This window comes from Crocodylus porosus, unplaced genomic scaffold, assembly GCF_001723895.1.
Source record: "Crocodylus porosus isolate Cpor-Errol unplaced genomic scaffold, CroPor_comp1, whole genome shotgun sequence".
In the NCBI taxonomy this organism is placed as follows: Eukaryota; Metazoa; Chordata; order Crocodylia; family Crocodylidae; genus Crocodylus; species Crocodylus porosus.
The window spans coordinates 137,755,383-137,777,704 of record NW_017728931.1 but is presented as its reverse complement, the minus strand read 5'-3'; the positions used below and the strand labels follow the sequence as shown (position 1 = coordinate 137,777,704).

General features: G+C 44.9%; 1 protein-coding gene across 1 annotated transcript in view; it reads right to left on the bottom strand.

Annotated features, from left to right (window-relative positions):
* Positions 1-22,322, bottom strand: part of SFMBT2 (Scm-like with four mbt domains 2) — a 164,500-nt gene that overhangs the window by 129,270 nt on the left and 12,908 nt on the right. Inside the window, exons 2-4 of the mRNA XM_019543748.1 lie at positions 18,382-18,533; positions 7,691-7,785; positions 4,211-4,451 (exon numbers count right to left, since the gene is read on the bottom strand). Of these exons, the coding sequence (XP_019399293.1) occupies positions 4,211-4,451; positions 7,691-7,785; positions 18,382-18,487 (442 nt within the window). The 5' untranslated portion in view covers positions 18,488-18,533. The remainder of the gene's footprint in view (positions 1-4,210; positions 4,452-7,690; positions 7,786-18,381; positions 18,534-22,322) is intronic.

Here is a 22,322-nt window from a genome sequence, read left to right as displayed (position 1 = left end):
TGGCCCTTTTCCAGTCCTCAGGGACTTGGCCTGAGCACCAGGAGTCCTCAAACAGTCGTACCAATGGCTTCACAATGACACCAACCAATTCCCTCAGCACCCGTGGATGAAGGTCATCCCGGTCCGCTGACTTGGACACATCTAAGCCCTCCAGGTAATCCTTAACTAGGCCTGAACTAACAGTCGGGGGACTCATAGCCTTCCCGGGCCTCTCTACGTTGTCACCCGAGAGCACCCCATGGTCAGCGGACAGGAGCACGGAGGCAAAGAAGTTTTGAAGAGTTCGGCCTTCTCTCGTGCGTCCGTCACCAACTGCCCTGCCCTGCCCTGCCCCGCCCCATAGGGGTCCAATGTTACCCCGAGACTTCTTGCTACCTATATACTTGAAGAAGGACTTTTTGTTATCCTTAATCCCAGAAGCTAATCTAAGCTCCAGTGCTGCTTTCGCCTCCCTTACCAAATCCTGACAAGTTCAGGTCAGGGAGGTGTACTCCTCCTTTGTCCCTGCCCCCTGCTCCCACCACCAGCATGCTTTTTTCTTTGCCCGCAGGCCAGCCTGGATATCCGCGCTCAGCCATGAAGGTTTCCTAGACCCTTTTCCCGCCTTCCTGCGCAAAAGAATTGCATCCCGCTGCGCCCCAAAAATAGCCTCCTTGAGGAAGGACCACCTTTCCTGGACCCCCACACTAGCTACCCCCTGGGCTCCGAATGCCTCCCTGACTACTGCCCTGAGCACAACGAAGTTGGCTTTCCTAAAGTCAAGCATTTGCGCTATGCTAGTTACTCTCCCCACCTTCCTCTGAATAGCAAACTGGATCATTTCATGATCACTGTCCCCCAGCCTCCCTTGTACTAGCACATCCCCCACCAGGTCGTCCCCAGAGGCTAACACCAGATCCAGTATGGCATTTTCCCTAGTGGGGACGAGTACCTTCTGCACGAGGTATAGGTCCATGCTGCTTGCATTTCTTGCAGAGGTATTAAGGGCCTGGATCCTGCCCCGGTTATGCAGCATAAAAGTTCAATACTGATCAAGGCTTCTGTTAAAACTACAATAGTGTGCCATTAACCACAACGAGTAAGTTTTCAGAAGTACGGCAGTGATGTGACACTAATGCTTTTGGGCGCCTCCTGCCAAAGAGCGGTTCCTCTTGTAGCACATGCACAAAGCCTCGTCTTGACTGAAACACGGATCCAAAGCACCTAGGCATGTGACGTTACACATCAGAGCATGGTGGAACTAGTACTCCCCAGATCAGAGTTACGGATCCGCTTCTTCTGGTTTGATTTTCCAGTGTGCAAGACACCACTGTCCCTAGCGCTCTTGATGCGGGGTGACAAGTTCTGCACACTTTGGAAAATCCAGCCGCTTCCTTCAGGTATCTAAATTGGCTCTCTCGAAAACCTAACTTTCAAGTAGGATCGGGTTTTTGACCGGTCAAATGAAGTTGGGTCAACTAACCAGTCAAATACAGGTCAAAAATTGGAAAAAAATAATTTCAAAATATTGCCAATAGGTCCAAACACCACACAGAAAAAAAAAACCAAACATTTTCCATGAAATCTGTCAAAATAATTTTACAAAAATCATATTTGTCAGGAAAACTATTAAAAAAAAATATATATATAGTTGATTGACTAGAACATTTTCACAGCACTGAAGTGATTTAGAGACTTAAAACCCCAACTTTAAGTGCCTAACTCCCTTTGCTTTCAATGGGGTGTGGGGATGCACATGCAATTCACAGCATGGTAAGAGGGGGCAGGTCCTTACCCCCTCAGTTTCTCTGTGGCAATTGCCTGTGGAGACGCTCTTAAGCACCAAAAAAAGAAAGAAAAAAAGAAAGGAGGGGTAAATTTTATCCACCTTGATGTAATGGCATGTATGCCGGCAGCTATGGCAAACAAACCAAACGTGTGGTAAAGCCACATCCTCTCACTCTACAGTATTACTTTTAGACTGTTAAGTGCCCAAATCTCTCAAATGAGACTGAGGCACCCAAGTCATTCAGACATCTTTGAAAATTGTACCCAACTTCTGTAAATTAACATCTGTTCATTCAAAGGCTTCCACTGCAATTTCAAGACAGCATGGCCTGAATTCAGTGTAGACCATGACTTCCTATGCAATCCCGATGCCTTCACTGGACCAGAAGGCACAGGGGAGCGAAGTTGGCAACTCAACAAAGTTGGTGACCCAAGTCAAACAGTATACATACAAGAGTAGCCAGATCCAAAACACAGATTTCAACCTATCCCTGAAAAGCAATTGCCTCCAGTTATAAAACAATCATTATTTTCTATTACAGAAATCAATAAAATCTCTTACCCCCTTACCCTGGCATTTCATGATTTTGTTTTCAGCATTGTGTACATGCTGGCAACATTGATTATAAGGCATGTAATAAAAGCCAGTTTAGGAGACCAATAAAAATCAAAATCCCCTCAGATTAGCCGGATTTATTACCGCTTGGCTAATAAATCTTTTGATCATATTTGCACTCAAAGATCTCACACTTGGGCTTCATTTATAAAGTCGATCTTCTTTGCATTCAAAACAACAGTCAGGGCAAGTCAGGTCCAAAGCACCCATCTCTCAGTACTCAGCATGTGCTAAGGCAGAGGCAAGCAATTACTTTGGGCAGAGGGCCGCTTACTGAGTTTTGGAAAGCCATCGAGAGCTACATGATAGGCAGCCAGGGGCAGATAAATATTAATTTTCTAAATTTTTTAGGGGCCCTGTGGGCTGGATAGAATAGCCTGCCAGGCCACATCCAGTCCACAGGCCGCATTTTGCCCACCCCTGTGCTGAGGCAATCAGGCCAAAGTCAATCCTGGTTTAAGGGAGTACATCTCTCACTGGCAACAGCTTAGAGCAGTGGTTCCAAGGGGTACCTTTGCCCGTCGACGTACCTCTTGGTCTCAGCATGAGACTTCACATACCCCCTTTCAATGGGAAACTCATTTTTGTGTCAAACCATGTGTAATCGTGTATTATAAAAATGGCAAGATACTCATACAAAGACTTTTCAAATTGTCAAGACTTTTTTTAGGCCCTTCAACCCGTGTTAGACAATGTATGATATATATCTCACGAACCCCCGATGAGGCTTCACGTACCACCTGGGGGTACATGTACCCCCAGTTCAGAGCTGCTGGCTTAGAGGCCAATCTGATACATTCTCTCCCCCATAAAAAATCATGCACAAGACACGAATGAAGTGTAAGCCTTCCACGTAGTTCTCATAAACAAAAAAAATAAAATTAATTTCAGCTGCATTCATACATCGCCTTACATTTTAAAGATTTCCTAAAATTGATTCAAAGCAACTGAAGTTGGGAGGTTAAATATTCATCCACTGCTCAAGAAACAAACTGGGAGGGTATATTATGTGATCAGTGGTGAGAAGAGAAACTTGTGGCCATGCTTGAGCTTAGGTTTGAAAGCTTTCATGGAAGCAGCCGCAGCGTATGGGGCTGCAGAAGACCAGCACTTTCTCCCCACGCTGGGGCATGGCCAACTTGCTTCATGCCACTGGCTGTACTTTGCTCCTCTACCCATCACGCTTTCTCAGACTGCTTCTACAGAATGTGGTTCCTCCATAGGTCAGGACCATGGCGCTGCTCGCTGTTGACTGCCCCTGCAGCACAACTAACCTGCAGTTGGCACTCAATCACCTCAGCTGTTAAAGAACCGTATTTGATCCTTAGGGTATGTCTACATGAGACAATGCAGTGTCATACCCAAGCTGACCCTGAAAAAGCAAGCTCATATACCAGAAGCAATTGAATGCAACATTAATGCAGCAGCCCAACCTAAGTAGCCCTCTCAAGAACAATACTGTAGCAGAGCCAGTTCATTCAGACCTAGTTTGGGTCCCTCTCCCTGTTCCATGTAGACATAACCTTTGTCCCCGAGGAACAAATCCACCGGTCCTTACTCGGGCAACTCCCACAGTCTTCAAGGGAGTAAGGGCAGCACGTGAGGATGGGGGTTTTGCAGTTAAGTGGCCAACTCTGCAAAGGATAGTTGTCCCTGAAAGCTTGTCTTGGGACTCAGAGGACCTGATTCTCAACTCATGTAATATGACCTGAACAGAGCCACAAAAGCTGAGGATGCGGAGTTACAACTGCAGACTGGGTGTCAGACTAGCACCTAGCCATCAGCCTTTGTACTAAACATAACCCCGACAAAATGCACAGTACTCACCATCTGGAGGCATCAGCACCTTGTTGTTCTGGGTGCACCAGCCGACTGGATGAAGATCAGCTGTCATCACATCACACCAGAAATCCGCTCGGCGATCATCTCCATAGCCACAGTAACGTAGCAGTAAGAGCTGCCTGCATGTCGTAATGATTGTAGCCACCCAGTATGTGTCTGGATTGTTCTTGTTGGCCACTTCTAACTTCATCCCTGGTTGGAAACTGCTCTGTAGGCTGATTTCAACCTTACAAAATTAGAAACAGGTATTATTACTTTTCTTTATACTAGAAACATGTCTCTCCAGCTGAGCAAATTGAAGGAATACCTTGAGGTAGGCAACAACACTACAGAAGGTCCAAGTCCCAGGCAGGAGCTTGAGGCCTATGATCTGTTCTCAGGGTGGCCAATGACATGAGAAGCAAACTTGGACAAACACTTTCTGCTTCCTTTGCCTGCCTGGTCTATTTATGCTGCAAGTTCTCTGGGGCAGAAAATCTACTACAATGTGACTGCACCATGGCTGGCACAATACAGCCTCAATCTCTGGCTGAGAGAAGAAAAGCAGCAAGAGACTACAGTCACAGTCTTTCTCCAGTAAAGATACTCTCAAAGCCTCTATTGACTTCAACAGGGGCAGAAGCAGATCCCAAGTAACTGTCCAGAAAAGAAAAAAAAAAAAAAAATCAAGAGAAGGTATTGCATGTTTTATAGGATACTCCTAACCAGTGCAGTTAAGAGCTGAATGCATGCTTAATATATTGCCTTTCTTGCATCTCCTAACTGTTGTTTTGATATATCACTTCTTTGTTACAGAACTTGAAGGAAAGTTTCCTTTCTTTCTCTTTCTTGGGGAAAGAAGGCCCAATGGTTAGGATACCGGCCTAAAATTTGGGAGAATCAAGCTCAGTTTCTTACTGCACTTCACACATCCTTTAATCCAGTGGTGCCCAACCTTTTTTGGACTAATGGACCACTGTCGACCTTCCACTTTTCCCGCAGACCATTACGCACCAAACTTTTAACTGAAAACATTACAAAGGTGCAAAGGTACAATCCACAGAGCACTTACCATGGCCTTTCCAACCAGCCATGGTCTACAGGCCCAAGTGCGAGACCCATAAAGCAAATGCTTATTTAAAAAAGTGATCCTTGGTTTCTCTATGACTTAGTACCTATCTCTAAAATGGGAATAATAATGCTTCCCTTCCTCAAAGGGATGTCATGAAGATATATATACACTACTGTTGTGCTACTGGATTGCAAATACCCAAATTGCAATCTACACCTTGGGAGTTCCAATCAAATGTTAAAGGGAAACATCACGGTACTTTGCTCACTTGGAGAAAGAGCACCTTTGAGACTCAATACTCCTCTTCTGCTTGCCATACATGATCATCACAATGCTATGTTGTAGCTGCTAATTACATTCAGACTACACAGTACATTTGTAGTCCTTAAGTATCAATGAGATCTGCATGAATGAATCAAGGAAAGCATTTCCTATTTTTCCTTAACCCCAAAATGTGGTCTTTGTCAGATCTTGGAAGTCTCAAAACAACAAGAGCAGTTTGATCTCAGGATCACACACCTGTATGGAAGTTCTTCTGTGGCACCCATCACCATGAGGCACGTCTACACATTCGTTAATGAGCCATAATTATGGCACATTAAATTTAGTACTTGTAATGACGCGTACTAACTTAATGCGCCATAATCTGCACTACTGCATATTAGCATAGATGAACATCTTTCGGTGACACCCTTGTGCATTGGACTAAATCTACTGTGCATTAGAGCAGGCTTTTCCTGCCACACTAACGCGCAGTAGAATTTGTCTTCTCTGCATGGTGTCGTGTAGATGCACCCGTGGTGACCAAGCACCTTGCAAAATGATTAAATTGTAGTTCTCTCACTGCTCTGGTTTGTAAGGACCAGAGTTTGGTATTTATGAGAGGGGAAAACGTGGCATCCTGCAGGACAGAGTGACTATATGATGTCAGTAATAGGTTAATTCAGTACAAAGGTTAATTCAAACAAGTGGGCTGTTACTTCACAAACCCCAATGCCTTTAGAGAGGTCCGCCCAACCTCCTCTGAAAATGAGTTCCAGACTCAAGAGAACAGTCACCATGAAGGGACACAAGCACGCGCACACACAAGCACATGCGTCTTGCTCTTGAGGTTGACGTTTGCTGGGTGGAGGGATGATCATGCACATGAAATGGGGCTCCCTTGGAAATTAAAGACTTTTCCATCCCACAGAGGATTCTGAAGAGGAAGAGTGAAACATTCAACTGGATCTAGTAGCCAGCAGGGACAAAAAGCGAAGACTCCCAGTTAGGAAAGGGAGAGTTCAATAATGGGTGGTATGTGGCAAGGTCGGTCACACCGAGCAATGATTTTCTACATCCTGAAGATACTCTCTTGTGCTTCAGGATGGAGATAGTTTCCTCTTCAAAGGAAGTCTTTACCATCACAGGTGCTCTTGGCTCTCCTCCACTAATTGAAAAAAGTATGGGTCAGGACTGCAGACAGTGCCTGTATTGATCACGATGCTTCCAGGGCTCTTGCTGTGCAAATAAAGCCACATTTCCATGAGTGAGGGTATCATATTAGCAGACCTAGGTATGGCTCCAGGTGCCCTAAGTAGCCAAATTGCTGGCAGAAGGGATCTCTGAGATACCTGCTGAGATATCTTCAGTGTGGAGAAGTGGAGGCATTCCCTGGTAACAAGGAAAACGAACATAGATAGGCTTCTCAGATCATTTTCGGTTCAAGAAGAGCTTTGATGAAATGGAACAATGTGCGAGAGAAATCTGTGTTGGAGCACCATGGAAAAATGAATGAGCCTATGAAAGAGGCAAGAGGAAAAGAAGGAAAAGCAACGCAGAGAGCCTCAGAGAAATCCCAACTCTGATGTGGCCCATAAGATGACAAAGGGTATGTCTACACTACAATCAAGTAGGTAAATGTGGCTCATGTAGACAAACCCAAGTTGCCTGGCTTGTGCTCTGTTGGAAGTACAGCTGTGGTACCTTGGAGATGAAGTGAAACTATTCACCAATTACTTGGGCAGGTTTTGCAGCCTGTCTCGGGCAGTTTGCTACCATACACTGTGTTATCAGTAGCTAAATTGGTTAGCTTAAAGCCAGATTGGTGAGGAATGAATATGCAGCAATCCCACCTTGTTTGCAATGCATATACACAAAGCAGAAGTGTACAGATAAGGGGAGGAGAGTAGATGGGAAAACAGGATTTTAGCAAGGAAGAAAGAGAGAGAGAAAGGAGATTTGAGTAGGGGCAGGCAGGGATTTCGGCAGCAGCACTTGGAATGGAGGACACCATTTGGGAAGGAGAGAAAAACACCTGATGATGTTTCCCCAAGAACCATCAGTCACTTCCTTAATCTTCCAGAATGACCCTGTCCAAGGAAAATGAAGAGGCAATACAAAGAGCATTTTCAAGGCCCAGACAAAGTACGTACGTGTTTGAACGATGTGTGAGGAGCAGCGCTGGCTCCTGTTTCTTCCAAGTATTCATCCCAATTAAAATCAGTATCCTCTAAGCTTGACCCTTCGTCTGTTTAAAAAACAAACAAAAAAAAAATAGTAATTAGAACGTGGTTACTAAAAGCCATGAACTGCCCAACAGTGCCAGCTGGGACCCCAGAACAGGGCAGCGGCAAACACCGAAACCTGGATAAAAGGAAATGTGGCTGTTTTAACTGCTGTGCTTACCTCGTTAACTGGATTTCGCTGCGTCTCTACCAGATGGTTTAGTTGGACAACTTCAGCAATTATGCTTTCCAATGCAAAATGAACTGGCTTCTGGTATAGTTGGATTTACAGTAGCAATGAAAAAAGATGGAACTATTTCATGACTTATGTTTGAATACTGTCATTCAATGGCAGCTTATGGTCCTTCGGTCACCAGGACAGAGCCGTATGTGGCACTACAGGAAAATGTGCCAAATAAGTAACCAAGCTGGTGGCCCAAAACATTTATGCTCTGTGGACATTGGGCTGGATCCCACATGGACCCGTATTACTCTAGCGGCCACCGAAACCGAGACACAGCTATTTACGCTAACAGAGCATCTGGCTGCTGATTGGGTATCATATGTTAAATAAACGTGAGTCGCTGTACAACACGGCCTTCTGTTGGACGGAATTGCAACTACTCAACCATATCATACAGGTCCTATGTCTCTATAATCTAGGGGAACTCTCCCTCTGAAGGAGTAGGAAACTGAGTTTGGAGGGCAGAGGTTGTCCTCTCGCTGTGGCTGTGAGGAGTTAATCATGACTAGTGATGCTTCTCCGTCCCCTTTTATAACTACTGACACTGGTTTGTATTTCTGCAACACTTCCCATGTGAAGGGGCTTGAGCACTGCCCAATTAATTGAGTTCCACAACATCCCTGTGAGGAATTCAATTTTATGCCCATTGCACTGATGGAGAAACTGAGGCATAGATCAAAGTGTCTACTAGCCTCAGGTCACACAGGAGTCAATGGCCAAATTAAGAACATTTAGTCTCCTATGCCTGAGTATTATACCCTACATTATACTTCCTCCCACAGCGAAAGCACCCTAAACATTCATATTCTTACTGCATATCTATAGCTAGCCCAACAAAAGGGGGCTAGGGGCTCCGAGCGATTATGAAATCCAAATATAAATAAAAAAAAATAAATCTTGTTTTGCTTGCAGAAAAGCAGCCAAATCTGACTGCCTGGAAACAAAACAGAAACAATCTTGTAAACCCGGGCTCAGTCCCAGACCCAAATATTTACAGCCAAACAGCGAGATCCAGCAATAAGCATTTATCAGGCAAACTCCGAGAGCCCCTTACCTACTCAGGCATTCATCAGCCCGGTCATGATGTAATTAAAGTGACTCATGACAAAGTGAATTAAGTAACCTCCCCAGACAGTTTTATGAAGAAAACGGCAGGGTTAATTTATTGCAATTATTGCTACAGGTCTCCAGTTTTCAAGACCAGAAAATTATATTGTGTAATATGAATCTCTCATTATTAAAAGGGAAAGAAACAGGTTATATTTGCTGCCCACGGTGCCAGACACATGCATCAGAAAGAAAAAAAAAGAAATATGTCAGCGTATCAGAGCTGGCTGGAGGTGGGGGGGAAGGCTTGGGCAGCAGTTAAGAGAAGTCGCAGCTCCAAAAGCTGTCAAATATAGCACAGCGACTTATGAAAGTTGGTTTCTAAAGATGATGGCCCTGAGTCTCCTCTGATTTGTGCTGTTTGAGCCTGGTGTGACTATGGCAGTAGAAATCAGGAATGACTCTACTGAAGAGACGAAGAGAAGGTGGCTCTGTCACCTGGTACAATGGTACCCAACCAACTGAATGAGTGGCAAAGGAACAGTCTGCAGGCCAGATCCTGCATGGGTTTACTCTGCTGGTGCGATCCAGCACATCAGCCCAGCCCCACATACCCGGACCCAGACGTGTGCCAGCATGACCCTGTGTAGCCAGATCTAGCTGCACACTGGTGCAACATGGTATGTAAGGCCGTGTTATCCCATATGCGGGGCTCCACAAAGGTCCAAAAATTTGCCAGCAGGGGAGCAGCTATGAACGCTGCTCCACTCTCCCGCTGCCAAATTTCCGAACCCATAGAGAGCCCCAGGGGCCAGATGATACAGTTCGGAGATGCAGATCTGGTTGAGCACTCTTGACTTTGTAGAAAAAAGCATAATGCAATCCAATGGATGGGAGATGAAGACAGAGGAATTCAGACTAGCAACCAGGCGTGCATATTCTTTTGACAGTGACGGCAGTTAGCTGCACACCTAGAGGCATGGTGGTTCTCCCACCAGTTGAAGTCTTGTCAGGACTGGGTGTCCTAGGTGACTTGCAGAAGCTCAAACAGGAGGTATGGGCTTGAACAGAAACTGCTGGATGAGGTTCTTTGGCTCGTATTATGCAAAGGGACAGACTCAATGATCGCTGCTCTCCTCTGGCAAAACAGGGAGATAAAGCAGCTCCTCCTTTACTTACGCGTTAGGAGGCTTTACACCCAGATTCTGTTCACCAGGTGCTCAGACAGCCCCTAGATCCTAGGAAGAACAGATGCTCATAACAGAGAACTGCCATCAGGGTTTGCGATCAACTCAGTCTGAGTGAAAGGGATCCCAAAAGGGAAGGACTACCTAGTTTAAAGTTCAATGAAGGTGCGATGTGAACAAGAGACTTCCAGATGCCAGAGCAGCACCTGCATGCCAATTCCAACTGATCCACTTCAGAAGCACCCACTAAGTTCATCAAAACCCAACTAAGGGACATTTCATAAGCCCTGTGTGACAGGAGCTCCTGAAAGGCAATATGGAGAAAAGGAAGCGTTTGTTTTCAAAAGTCTTTTCATCCTTTATCGGCAACTAGACATATATATACACACACACTCAGCTACCTCCGTGACAAGCACAGTAGAAGCAGAACAGAAAACGCTCACACTTTTTCCCCCCAAAGACATTCAGATTTCTCTTCCCAGGAATATCAGAGGTGGCTAAAGCTGGCCACGTCCACAATCAACGGCTTAGCTTGTTATATACAGGCATACCTCGTTTTATTGCGCTTCGCTTTATTGCGCTTCGCAGATATTGCATTTTTTTACAAATTGAAGGTTTGTGGCAACCCTGCGTCGAGCAAGTCTATCGGCACCATTTTTAACTGCAGATGTGGTGGAAATAGCAAGAGAACTAGAATTAGAAGTGGAGCCTGAAGATGCGACTGAATTGCTGCAATCTCATGATAAAACTTCAACGGCTGAGGAGTTGCTTCTTCTGGATGAGCAAAGAAAGTGGTTTCTTGAGATGGAATCTACTCCTGGTGAAGATGCTGTGAACATTGTTGAAATGACCACAAAGGATTTAGAATATTACATAAACTTAGTTGATGAAGCAGCAGCAGGGTTTGAGAGGATTGACTCCAATTTTGAAAGAAGTTCTACTGTGGGTAAAATGCTATCAAACAGCATCGCATGCTACAGAGAAATCTTTCGTGACAGGAAGAGTCAATCGATGCGGCAAACTTCACTGTTGTCTTATTTTAAGAAATTGTCACAGCCACCCCAACCTTCAGCAACCACCACCCTGATCAGTCAGCAGCCATCAACATCAAGGCAAGACCCTCCACCAGCAAAAAGATTACGACTCGCTGAAGGCTCAGATGATGTTTCGCATTTTTTAGCAATAAAGTATTTTTTAATTAAGGTATGTATATTGTTTTTTTTAGACATAATGCTATTGCACACTTAATAGACTACAATATAGTGTAAACATAACTTTTATAGGCACTGGGAAACCAAAAAATTCATGCGACTCGCTTTATTGCGATATTCGCTTTATTACGGTGGTCTGGAACCGAACCCGCAATATCTCCGAGGTATGCCTGTACTAGCCATAGTATTGTATATAGCTATAGTACAGCATCTAGGTATATGCTATATACTTAGCTTGTTACACTACTTTGCATAATAACCCAAAAGCAGTTACAGCTCATTATAATGCCTGTGATGCCCAGCTTCTGCTTTCCAGAAGTCATGCTTGCACACGCTAGACAGTTCATTGCAGTGTATGTATTATGTTCCAGGCTGTTCTTCCCAGGTGGGCACATAGGGAAGAGATTACTTTTTACCATCTGCTCTCTAATCTTGAGATCCAACTTCTCTGCCCTCCTACTAAAGTATCATCATAAGAAAGCATCCATGACAAACCTTTTTCTTTGCTTCCCACTCATAACTTCACAAGCTAGCAATAGCTCCCAATCCTTTGGGACCAGGATACCGAGCCGCGCTTGCTGGGAGCTTGGCAGGTAACTTCACTTGAGCTTCTCATCTCCATTTAGACTGGTGAAATCGTTAGAGCAGGAACTGGCTCTCATTATGTGTCTGTACAGTACCTAGCACAATAGGGCCACTGCTGAACTGTCGTTTGCAAGTACTAATGAAACACAAATAAAAGAAATGCAGAGTTCTGTAAGTCAGCACAACACTCAAATTGCTAAACCAATTTGATACCAAATGCTAGGGAAATCCTATCATAAAATATTCTCTCTCTTTTGTATGGCTATGGCAAGCAACAGCAGAAAAGGTGCAAGTGAATTAAAGTTGTAGGTTGAGGTCCGATAGCCAGGTGATGACATCCAGGACGGCTAAGTGGATTGCTTCAATCCCTCCGTGATAAGCAAGTTCAGGGTAGGAGTTTGCAATGTGGCTCACTGACTACAGCTCACCGCATACACAGTTTGGTCAGTCCTTGATGGCCCATTCGTTCAATAAATAGGCACACCTTCCACGTCCCATATGAAGGCGGTTCAGTGCAGTCGAATATCTGCATTGCAGGTGGAAACCCAGAAGCTTGATGGTCAGTTTTACAACCAAATTTTTGCTGCACGCTGTTGCTGCAGACCAGATTTCGTGCCACCAGCTCTCAGCGTCCAGACTGTTCGATGAAAGTATGGAGCGTACGTAACCAGAACGGTTTCCTCGACTTGAGCCTACAACTTGGTGGGTGGGCGATATCTTCACGCAACAGGAGTTCAGGGTCAGCCACGATCTTTTCATATTCTCCAAAGTACAACTGGACCCCTTCTCACTATGGAGGGAGCGATAATCAATAACACTGGCAGCTATGGAAGTGGCACGGGTTTTAGCGTCCCACTTACTACTCACATGGCGGCATTCACCTGTGTGTCAATGTGATGGGTATAAGGGCTTTGGCACCAGACGGGAGTGCAGTATTCAGCAGTACAGAGTACCAGGGCTTAAATACTTAGAAAGCTCTTCTTAAAATAAGGGGACGTACATAAATACATACATGTATGTGCGAATGTACAGGCACACACACACATGCACATGCATGTCTATATGCATATGCATATATGCCATAAAGAAAAGTATGTAAGAGAGTTTCGGGCCCGCAGAACTTAGAGTTGAACTAGACAAGATATAGACAAAGGAGGAATGGAAGTACAGAGATTTCAAGCGGTGTGCCACAAAACCAGCTCTCCAGGATGGTCTGCCCACTGTTCACTGAGCATCAGGAGAAATCAGGCTCTGTTGGCATTCAGCACTCAGACGGGCAAAGTCCATCAAAACACCTAAATACAGCCCCTTTTGAAAACTGCCTAATTCTCTCCTTTGTGAATCAAAATCAGAAAAGGAGAGATTTAGCCCAGAAGACTGCCAAGGGGCGCATGCCTCTGCCCGCACCCTCTATGGAGCAGCCCACAGGCTTCGCTTGCTGCCAGTCCGTCCACTTCATCGTGACACCTCATTGTGATCTCTCGCCAGCATTTTATCTACAGACTTTATCAGGAAATTACTTTTACTGGGTCTGTAAAAATAATGTCAGGGAGCTCATTTATCATAGCGTCAGTGCCTTCTTTAGCTCTGTTTTATCACAGAGAAATTGAAGGCACGGAAAATTCCCCTAATCATTTTTATTGATTCTGGTCTGGCATAGCGCTACCCAGGCTTGAGGCAATATTACCCAGTGGGTTAGACCCAGAACAGGGAGTCAGGACACTTGGGCACTATCTGATATACTTGAATATTGCCCGGGTTTCCCCCACCAGGGAAATGTGAAGGATGATTCTTGCTCAACTCTATCAAGTGTTTTCAACCCCTCCTAGAAATACAAAGTGTTTTGAATATTATTCTTTATGACTGTGTCTGCTACAAGGGAGATGATCACAAAGCCATATCACCTCTAAATGCTTGAGTCTTGCATTCGAAGGATGAAAACTTGGCTTCCACTAAAGCTAACTGCAAAACTCCCTGTTCGTCTCAGTGGGGTCAGGCTCCCACAGTGTTCATTGGGAGATGGTTATTTTACTTCTACAGGGTGCATATTTTACTTCTGTATGTTGGTAAATCACTTACTGAGCCTTTCACCCAAGCTCTTTTTTTTTTTGCGAAACAGTCAAGCCTAGCAACAGCCCAAATCCACCATACACGTCATGTCCTGTTAGGCTGTATTAAGTAGATGCACCTAAGGCTTTGGTACACAAACAAAATGAATCTGCTCTCTCCATAGTTTGAAAAAGCTAGGAGAACCTCAGCCTGTAAAAATGCAAGCTTTTACAAAAACACCGCATCCTCTGAAGACATATAACCATTATCACTATGGGAACCTCATGGTGATAGTGTGAAATAAAAAAAAAAAAAAAAAAAAGAGATCTTTCTACTCTGAAAGCATAAATCCTTACTGCCCCACCTAAGGGAAAAATCTCCTTAGCAGTCGAGAGTCTCAGATCGATGGCCGAGTAGTTCTGATTTTAACCTCTACCTATTTATACACACTAGTTAAGTTTTATACTTTGTCCATAAAAGACTTGTCTTCACGTCCAACCTGAAAAGCCACTTGGTCCCAGGGAGGTGATCCAAATGGACTCTATCGCCTGCTAGTTAGGGCACCCAGCTGAGATGGAAAGGCCCAGGCTCCAGTCCAGGATTATTTCTGGGTTTTCCACACATTTTGCATCAGATTGTCACCGGCTAAACGATCGCGAGCCAGGCAGTTGGAAAAAAATCTGGGACCCCTGCTTAATTCTTACTACCTCCCATGTATTGGAAGGGAAGGACAAGGTGATCTTGCCCCACCCCGCAATACCAGGACATGTCAACCAAATTAATTACAAGTACTCAAACCCACCCCCCGACACTTCAGCAATAACTGTGACCAAACAGGTTCACAGTAATAATGCATCCAAACAGGCCCACTCACTTCAGACTTCAAAGTCGTTTCGGTGCTGCCCAGAACAGACCCCTGGAGTTTAAAGACAGAAGCAAACTGAAAAATAAAACTTGGAAAGGCACTTCCCAGACCAATCTGTCATGACACCAGGTTGCACAGAGCACCAGGTATAATCCTCTACACACTTCCCAACTCCACAAGCTCATGCTAAACCTCAAGCTATTCCCAGTACGGATGCAAAGGACACAGAGCTTTTCCCAGCAAAGCGCACCCAGGAAGCCACGCTGCCTTCCTTAGTGAGGAGCCATTTGTGAGGAATAATGAACAGACTATCTCCAGTGACTTCTTTCTTTTGAATACATAGGGTTTATCACGGGCAAGACGAGGGGGAACCTAACGAGGATCTCTCGTTCGGGTATTTAGCAACATGTCTCTGAAAGCTGGCTTCTCAGAAGTCTGCTCCGGTGCCCCTCAAATGAGAAGGCCTGTTTCTTCCCCATGGGAGACTTGGACGTGGCTAAATTAAGCAAGGTTGGTTTTCTCCTTTTTGCCATTTAGGACTCGATCGAAAGCAGAGCCGATGTTAAAACGTTTGATGTGAGAATACCAATTGCAAGTCCGACACTGTCCTAGTAGGAAGAGACATCCTGTTCGGCATCTTCCCAAATCCAACACAATTCCTGCGGTTTCTTTCTGAGACTCCTTATCAAGGGAGGGGATTTTCTTTCCCTCCCTCCCCCATGGCCAGCTTGGACCAAAGCTAAATGGGAATGCCTAAAAAATACAACCACTCTCACAAGACACCCCTCTAGCCCCCTAAGCACCCCCAAACACAAGACTCAGAGTGGATGTTAAGTGTCCTTCAGGATTTCTCTCCTTCAAAAAGCCATGGGGTTTCTCAATTACTTGCTCCTTCATTTGACCAGGAACCTAAGGGTTTTAACCTAACAACATGCATACTAGGAACATCAGAACAACACCAAGAAAAGACCTGGTCTCCAAATGCAATCATATGCAATGGTCTCCAACTTGTGCAGGCCCCCAGGCCACCAGACTAAGCAAGCAACATGCCACTAACACCATCGTGCTCTGCTCTCCGTGCCAACCTGAAGCCATCTCTATCCACGCAAAGCAAACCTTCCTGCAGCCAAAAGCAAGAGGTCTCAGAGGCCGCAAGCAAGCCACAAGTGGGTACCACTGAGCTGGAGTGTTAATCAGCTTGCCCTACATCTCAGGAGTGCCCTGCAGCCAGACCAGCATCACTGATGCCTCCTATCCTCCTGCTTAAAATGATGGTCTCTGTCCTGTTCCCCCTTCCATCTGAGCTCAAGAGAGACAGGCCTGATTCTATCACTAATATGAAGTGCATAGCACGCGCACCTGTTGTGAGTAAATGGAGAGCATTTCCTCTTCATCAAAGAAAGCTTTTCCCTCTGGTTTCCCATCGTGGTTATCACTCGCACAGCCCCATAGCTGGTATGCACAGCTGGAAGGCATGTGCACTGTTACTGCTTATTATTTTTATTGCAGAAGCCTCAGGCATGGATCAGACCCCCCCCCCACACACACACACCTGTGCTAGGAGCTGTACAAAAAAAAAAGAGTCCAGAGCTTACAGCCCAACTGATCTGGACCAGGGCCACTCTTTTAACACCATGGTGTGAATTAAGTCCACTCTGAGCCAGTCTAGAGAACACGGTCTACAAAACATGACAAGGCATCAATGCTTTGCTAAGACAGACTATGGGACTACCTGCACCATCAAGTCGAACCAGTGGTAGCCCAGTGAGAAACCTCTGAAATAAAAGACCTGATTTCTAAGGCAAAGGAACCTCAAAGCAGCTTAAAATAAATTTCCGTGGCAGCTGATCATTTGTAAGTGAGAAACAAGTTCCTACCCGCCTCATACGCCAACCCCAGAAAGCAGGCAGTAAGGATGCTCACATAGGAACAGAGGACTGGAAAGGGGCTATCATGACTAATCCAGACACACCCAGCCTCTTCCCTCTTCATTGGTCATTGACCTGGACAAGAGCAGAATTAATTCAACACCTTGAGCTTCTAAAACCCTATACATCATTTTTCCAATGTGCAGCTTTAGGGGATCCCCATTTCCACCTGGTAGTGAAAGGAAAGATCAAAATAATGGAAGAAAAAAAAAAAAAGAAAGAAAGAAAATCGGGATCATAGCAGCAAATGACTCAGCACCCATCAGCATCTACAGGGGACACCCACCCGCCCCAGGGAAGCCAAGAGGGTGCTGCAGGGGCTCTTTCAGCAATCTGGATCTCAGTCCGTCATTACTAACCCAAAAGCAACACATCCTGTGTTAGTCTCCTAGAAATGCAGGATAGCTGGAAAAAGCATTTAGTCTTATTAGCAAAAAGGCAAACACCATAATGTACAATGCATGAAGTACCCAGCAACTTGCAGATGAACAGTTCAATACTGAAGGTTAGTTATTGAGATGCCCCCTCCATCAGCACAGTCCCTCTGTGCTGAGCACAGCGAGATACAGTCCCTCCTTCAAGAGCCCAGAGCTTGACTTTTAAAGATGTGTAGGGCCCTCAGTCCCACTAAAACCCAGAAGGGTTTGCTTCCAAACATCTTCAAATAGCTGTCCCCGATTGGACCAGACGGACAAAGAGTGGGATACAAAAATACAGCAAGCAAGCAGAACAGAGAGAAATGAGGATCAAAGCGGTTAGTGATCTCCAAGTAAAGTGGTCGTAGCGGTAGGAACTGAACCCAGGCCAGTCCTAAGTCAGCACCTTAACAAGCCCACCACTAAAGAAAGTGCCTTCAATTTTCCAAATAAAAATAGAAGAAGATTAAAGAAATTAAAGGCTTTTTCTTAGATGAAAAAAAGCCACACTAATAGTTCTGCAGATGCTTATCAAATCATTCAGGAACGTTTGTCCCAGTCCAGAGGTCTGGCACCGATCCTGCACTGGATCCTATCTGGAATAACTAACTAGAATGCCAGTGGCATACAGGCCTCATACTAGGTTTCTGGGCAGAGAAAACGGTTACCCAGGCAAGGTGATAGCCACAAATCCCAAGTGCAGTAACCATCCTAATGGAAGTTGCAGACACACCTAAAAACACCACATGCAAAGTATACACTCTGCCGGCAGGGAGATGCTTTGTGAAAAATTCTCCACTAAAATGCTTGGGTCAAAAATATTTCCTAAAAGCAACTTAGTAGAGCTGCTAAACAGAAAGAGGGAAAAATTTCACCAAAAGAAAAAAAGGGGGATTTTTATAATTTTCCATTTTCATCCCAACATTTAGAAAAAATGGTGGAAAAACCCAGGAAAAATGTTCTGCGATCATTTTATTAAGTTTTTTTCTGGTCTTTCTCCAAATGTCAAAAAATAAAATTCAGCTTCTTCCAGAACAAAAACGTATTTAAATGTAAAAGTGAAATGGGTAAAAGCACAAAAGCTCACCTGAATCAAACTGTTCTCTGTTCCCATTGGCTGGACTCTGGCCCTTCTCCTGGGACAGATGCTGTGTTTCCTGCATGCTGGAAATCAAAGACGTCCTCGTCTCCATTGTTCAGATTTCTTCCTTTCCTAATTCATCCTGCAGCAAGAATTTCCTAGAGGACAGCAAAATACAACAGTGAGCAACCCACTCCACCCAAGTAAGAGCAGTCTTGAGTGGCCCTGTAGTTTAAAGACAGAAAATTTAACTGTTGACTGTAGTCCCATTGTCTATTTTGATGCACTAGCTGAACAGCTCCAGAGCCTGGGTTTGAGATGGAAATGATAATTGCCCCTGTACAGGTGAGGAAGAGAGAGATAAACTCAACCCAAACGTGCTGAATCGACCTGGTTTCTTGCATAGGCTTTAACGGGTCTGGATCAGACTCGCATTGACATACTCAAGGTAATATAAGGAAATCTATGGCTGAGGTAGGACCAAGAATCAGATCTACCCCACCCCAGTGCAATGCCTTAATTACAAGGCCAGCTGCAGATTTGATCTGCCCACGCAGTCCTTCTTGCTCCCAGGTTCGACAGAAGCTGTGCATACATCCGGTGCACTGAAAAGCAGCGTGGTCCAATGCTAAACTAAGAGGATGTACAACTGGGGCTCTTTTACCCAAGTTGCTCCTGATTCACTATGCCTTCGCTCCTTCCTTTCCACAACACACCAGCTTATACAGGCCACTGGCAAATGACTGCCATCCTGGAGCAAGAGAAATGCAGGGCACACCAAACCCAAGTGTCAATCCAGCTAGCTTGAGTGCCACCAACACCGGAGATGCAGCAGCACGGACTTCAGTACAGACTAACCCCCCAAAGAAGCTCGGGGGTCCTGGATAGACATGTACGGCTTGAACGGCTGCTAGCACCCACGCTAGCTCAGACACGGCAATCATGCCGCCCCACTGCAATACAGAACTGCCACATTTGAGTAACCACCTTCAAGTGACAGCGACTCATAAATCACTCTCTACTCAGTGCTGTGCCAGTAGGATTTGCACTGTAAACTCTTTGGGGCCATGAATTTGGTTGTGTGTTTGCACATCTGCACAGACCCTTACAGGGCAGAGCCTGGAAGAAGCCTTGGGGTGCAGCAGCAGTAGCAGCAATAGTATGGTGCGCCAACCCCGCAGCCCCAAAAACCGGCACAAGAGCAAGGGGGAGTTCCCACTTTTATATAGAAAATCATAGGGGTTAAGGTCACAAACCAACGGGCTGAAGAGAAGCAACAGGTGAACGGTAAAGAAACATCAACACGGTGGTAACGCATGCTCAGCACCTCAATTCCCACCCAACTCCACCGATCTCCAACTCTGCTGCGCGCTCCCCTGTGTAGGGCTGACCAAGTTCACATGCACTGCTCTCCCTTCCCTAACTCCAGCCTCCAGTTTCCTCCTCCCTTTCCCCTTGCCCCCCAGCCTCCGGGGGCTGCTGGGAGCTGCAGTCCAAATTAAACACATCACAGCTCTGCAGACTGATCCCTGGTTCCACCTCCTGTTACACACATCACATTCACATTACAGTAGTAATCATTGTAATAATAATAATAATAATAATAATAATAGTAATAATAATGTAAATTATTTAGAGCAATGTCCTAACTGGCCTCTTTAAATTGCCCATTACAGTTTGGGCACTATCTAAATAATAACAATCATTTATTTCCCCATCTTGATGCAGTGATTAAAACTCTTCATCTTTCTTCTTCGCTGACTTGTTAATGAATTAGGCATATTATGTACCACGGCTCCTTCAAATACAGCTAACCTCAGAACATATATATCGGTCATCCCCAGTGTACATTAACTTTCAATTAACTACAAAACTAAATGCAATCGGTGTGCTGGAGGTTGAGAAACGCTTATCCTTCTGTAGAGAAGAGCTGGAGCATTTCCGCAAATATCATTAATAATGAATTGGTTAAGTATCTGCTTTTTTTGAGCAATGCTTATTAGAGGGGGGTGGGGGGGAAATTGTTAACTAAGGCTTTTACTTTCCCCTTGGTGGATTCAGCTATTTTTACGTTTCCCCTCTAATCAGACCATAAAGAAAGGTAAACTGGAACTATATTAAAAAAAAAAAAAAAAAGAGAAAGAAAGGGAGAGAGAGAGAGAGATCAATTTAAACATGCCAAATCAATCATTTTAAATAGATTTAACAAGGGAAACAATATACATACTAAAGGAGAAAGATAGGTTACTCCATAGCATAGTTGAACCTTGGGAAGCTCCCATTATTCTGACAAGACAAAGTTACGAGCTGATGCAAAGCTTATGGTCCCAGCTCAGACGGCTGCAGCGTTTATGCACGCAAACAGCAAATAACGGGGACGGCGGGCAAAAAAAGGCCCGTCAATACCGGCGATCAGGCCAAGTCCATCAGCAGCGCCTCAAAACACCGGATTTCTACACCGACCGATCTGAATGCCCAACGGGGGTTACAGCTTTTGTATACAGAAGACGTTTTTCAAGGCAGCCCGTACAGAGAAATCTTTTCACGTCTACAGTTTCAAGAAGTCAGCAGTAGTGGTCTTGATCTAGATTTAAACAATATTTACAAGCCAAATACTGTAGCCCTGGGTACACAGGGGTCAGGTGCAAAGTCCACTGTTGCACTGCATTGGAAATATTTCCCATTCAGTTCATTGAGCTTTGGATTGGGCCCAAGAAACAGGACCGGGACATTTTCATTGTCCCACTGTAATAAAAGGAACGGAGGAAAAACAAGGGGACAGAGCCTGGATGTGAAATTCTGGGGAAGGCATCTCCATAATTCGTATTTCAGGCTCATCCAGTCAATAAACATAAAAGATAAAGCAAGTAAATACCTTGCAAAATAAAGAAAGTACCTCAAGGTTTTTTGTTTTTTTTTAAACTTACATTAGTGAGGAAAATTGTGTTTTGGGGGAGGAGGTAGGAGGGGGAACCACATCATTCTCTTAAGCATGCCTTTTTAATTCCAAGAAAATGAGATGTGGTAATGGACTATAGCCAATCTTGGGAATGGTTACAAGATTATAATTTACTGGAAGAAAACATTAAAAGCATCTTCTCCAGTCTGGTTTGAAAACAAGCCCAAACCGTGTAAGTGGTGCAATCTCCATTCCCAGAAATTTTAAAAATTAGGTTGGATAGATGCTTGGCTGGGATAGTTTAGTCAGGTATGATTCTGCCCTGAGCAAGGGGCTGGACTAGATAACCTCATGACGTCCCTTCCAGCCCTACCTTCCTATGATCCAATTCCACTAGCACCCAGTCACTCTCTCGCTCTCTACAGGTGTGGTCTCCCCACCCCGCAGTGCTGCACACCTGGGTGATGCTATTAAAAAAAGAAAGTCCTCCCGCAAGGAAGGTGTCCTACAGACAGGTCGTGAAGCTGCAGGGCTAGCCAGGCAATGGTGCACGTGCTCCCCAGTGCCTGCCCTACCTCCCTCTAAGGACCCAGACTTTTGGAAGAAGGAAAATGTTGCTGTGGGAAACTATCCCCCACCACTTGGGAAGGCAAAGACCCATGAGTAAAGAGTTTCCAAGGCATGAACAAACCTGGAGAGTCAGCCATAGCCCAATAAAAATGTGTGCAGATCCTCCAGGGTTGCCAATACAATACTCTGCATTACTGACTAAAGCCCCTACTCCCACCATCGCATGAATAAGGGGAAAAATCTCAGCTTTCCTTTCAAAAAAAGTAGTCATCGTGGGCTGCTGGTAAAAGCTTAAATATGTGAACTGAGACAAAGGAAAACAAGAAAACATAAATGAATTGAAAAAAACCACAAACCCTTGCCCTCTATGAATGCCTGAGTCAGAGGTTTCAGGCAGGAGGGGTTTCCAGTTCAGACTGGAGATTCAGAAGAACGAGTCTCACCCGAGTCAAAGTCAACACGACGCTTCCTCCTCATC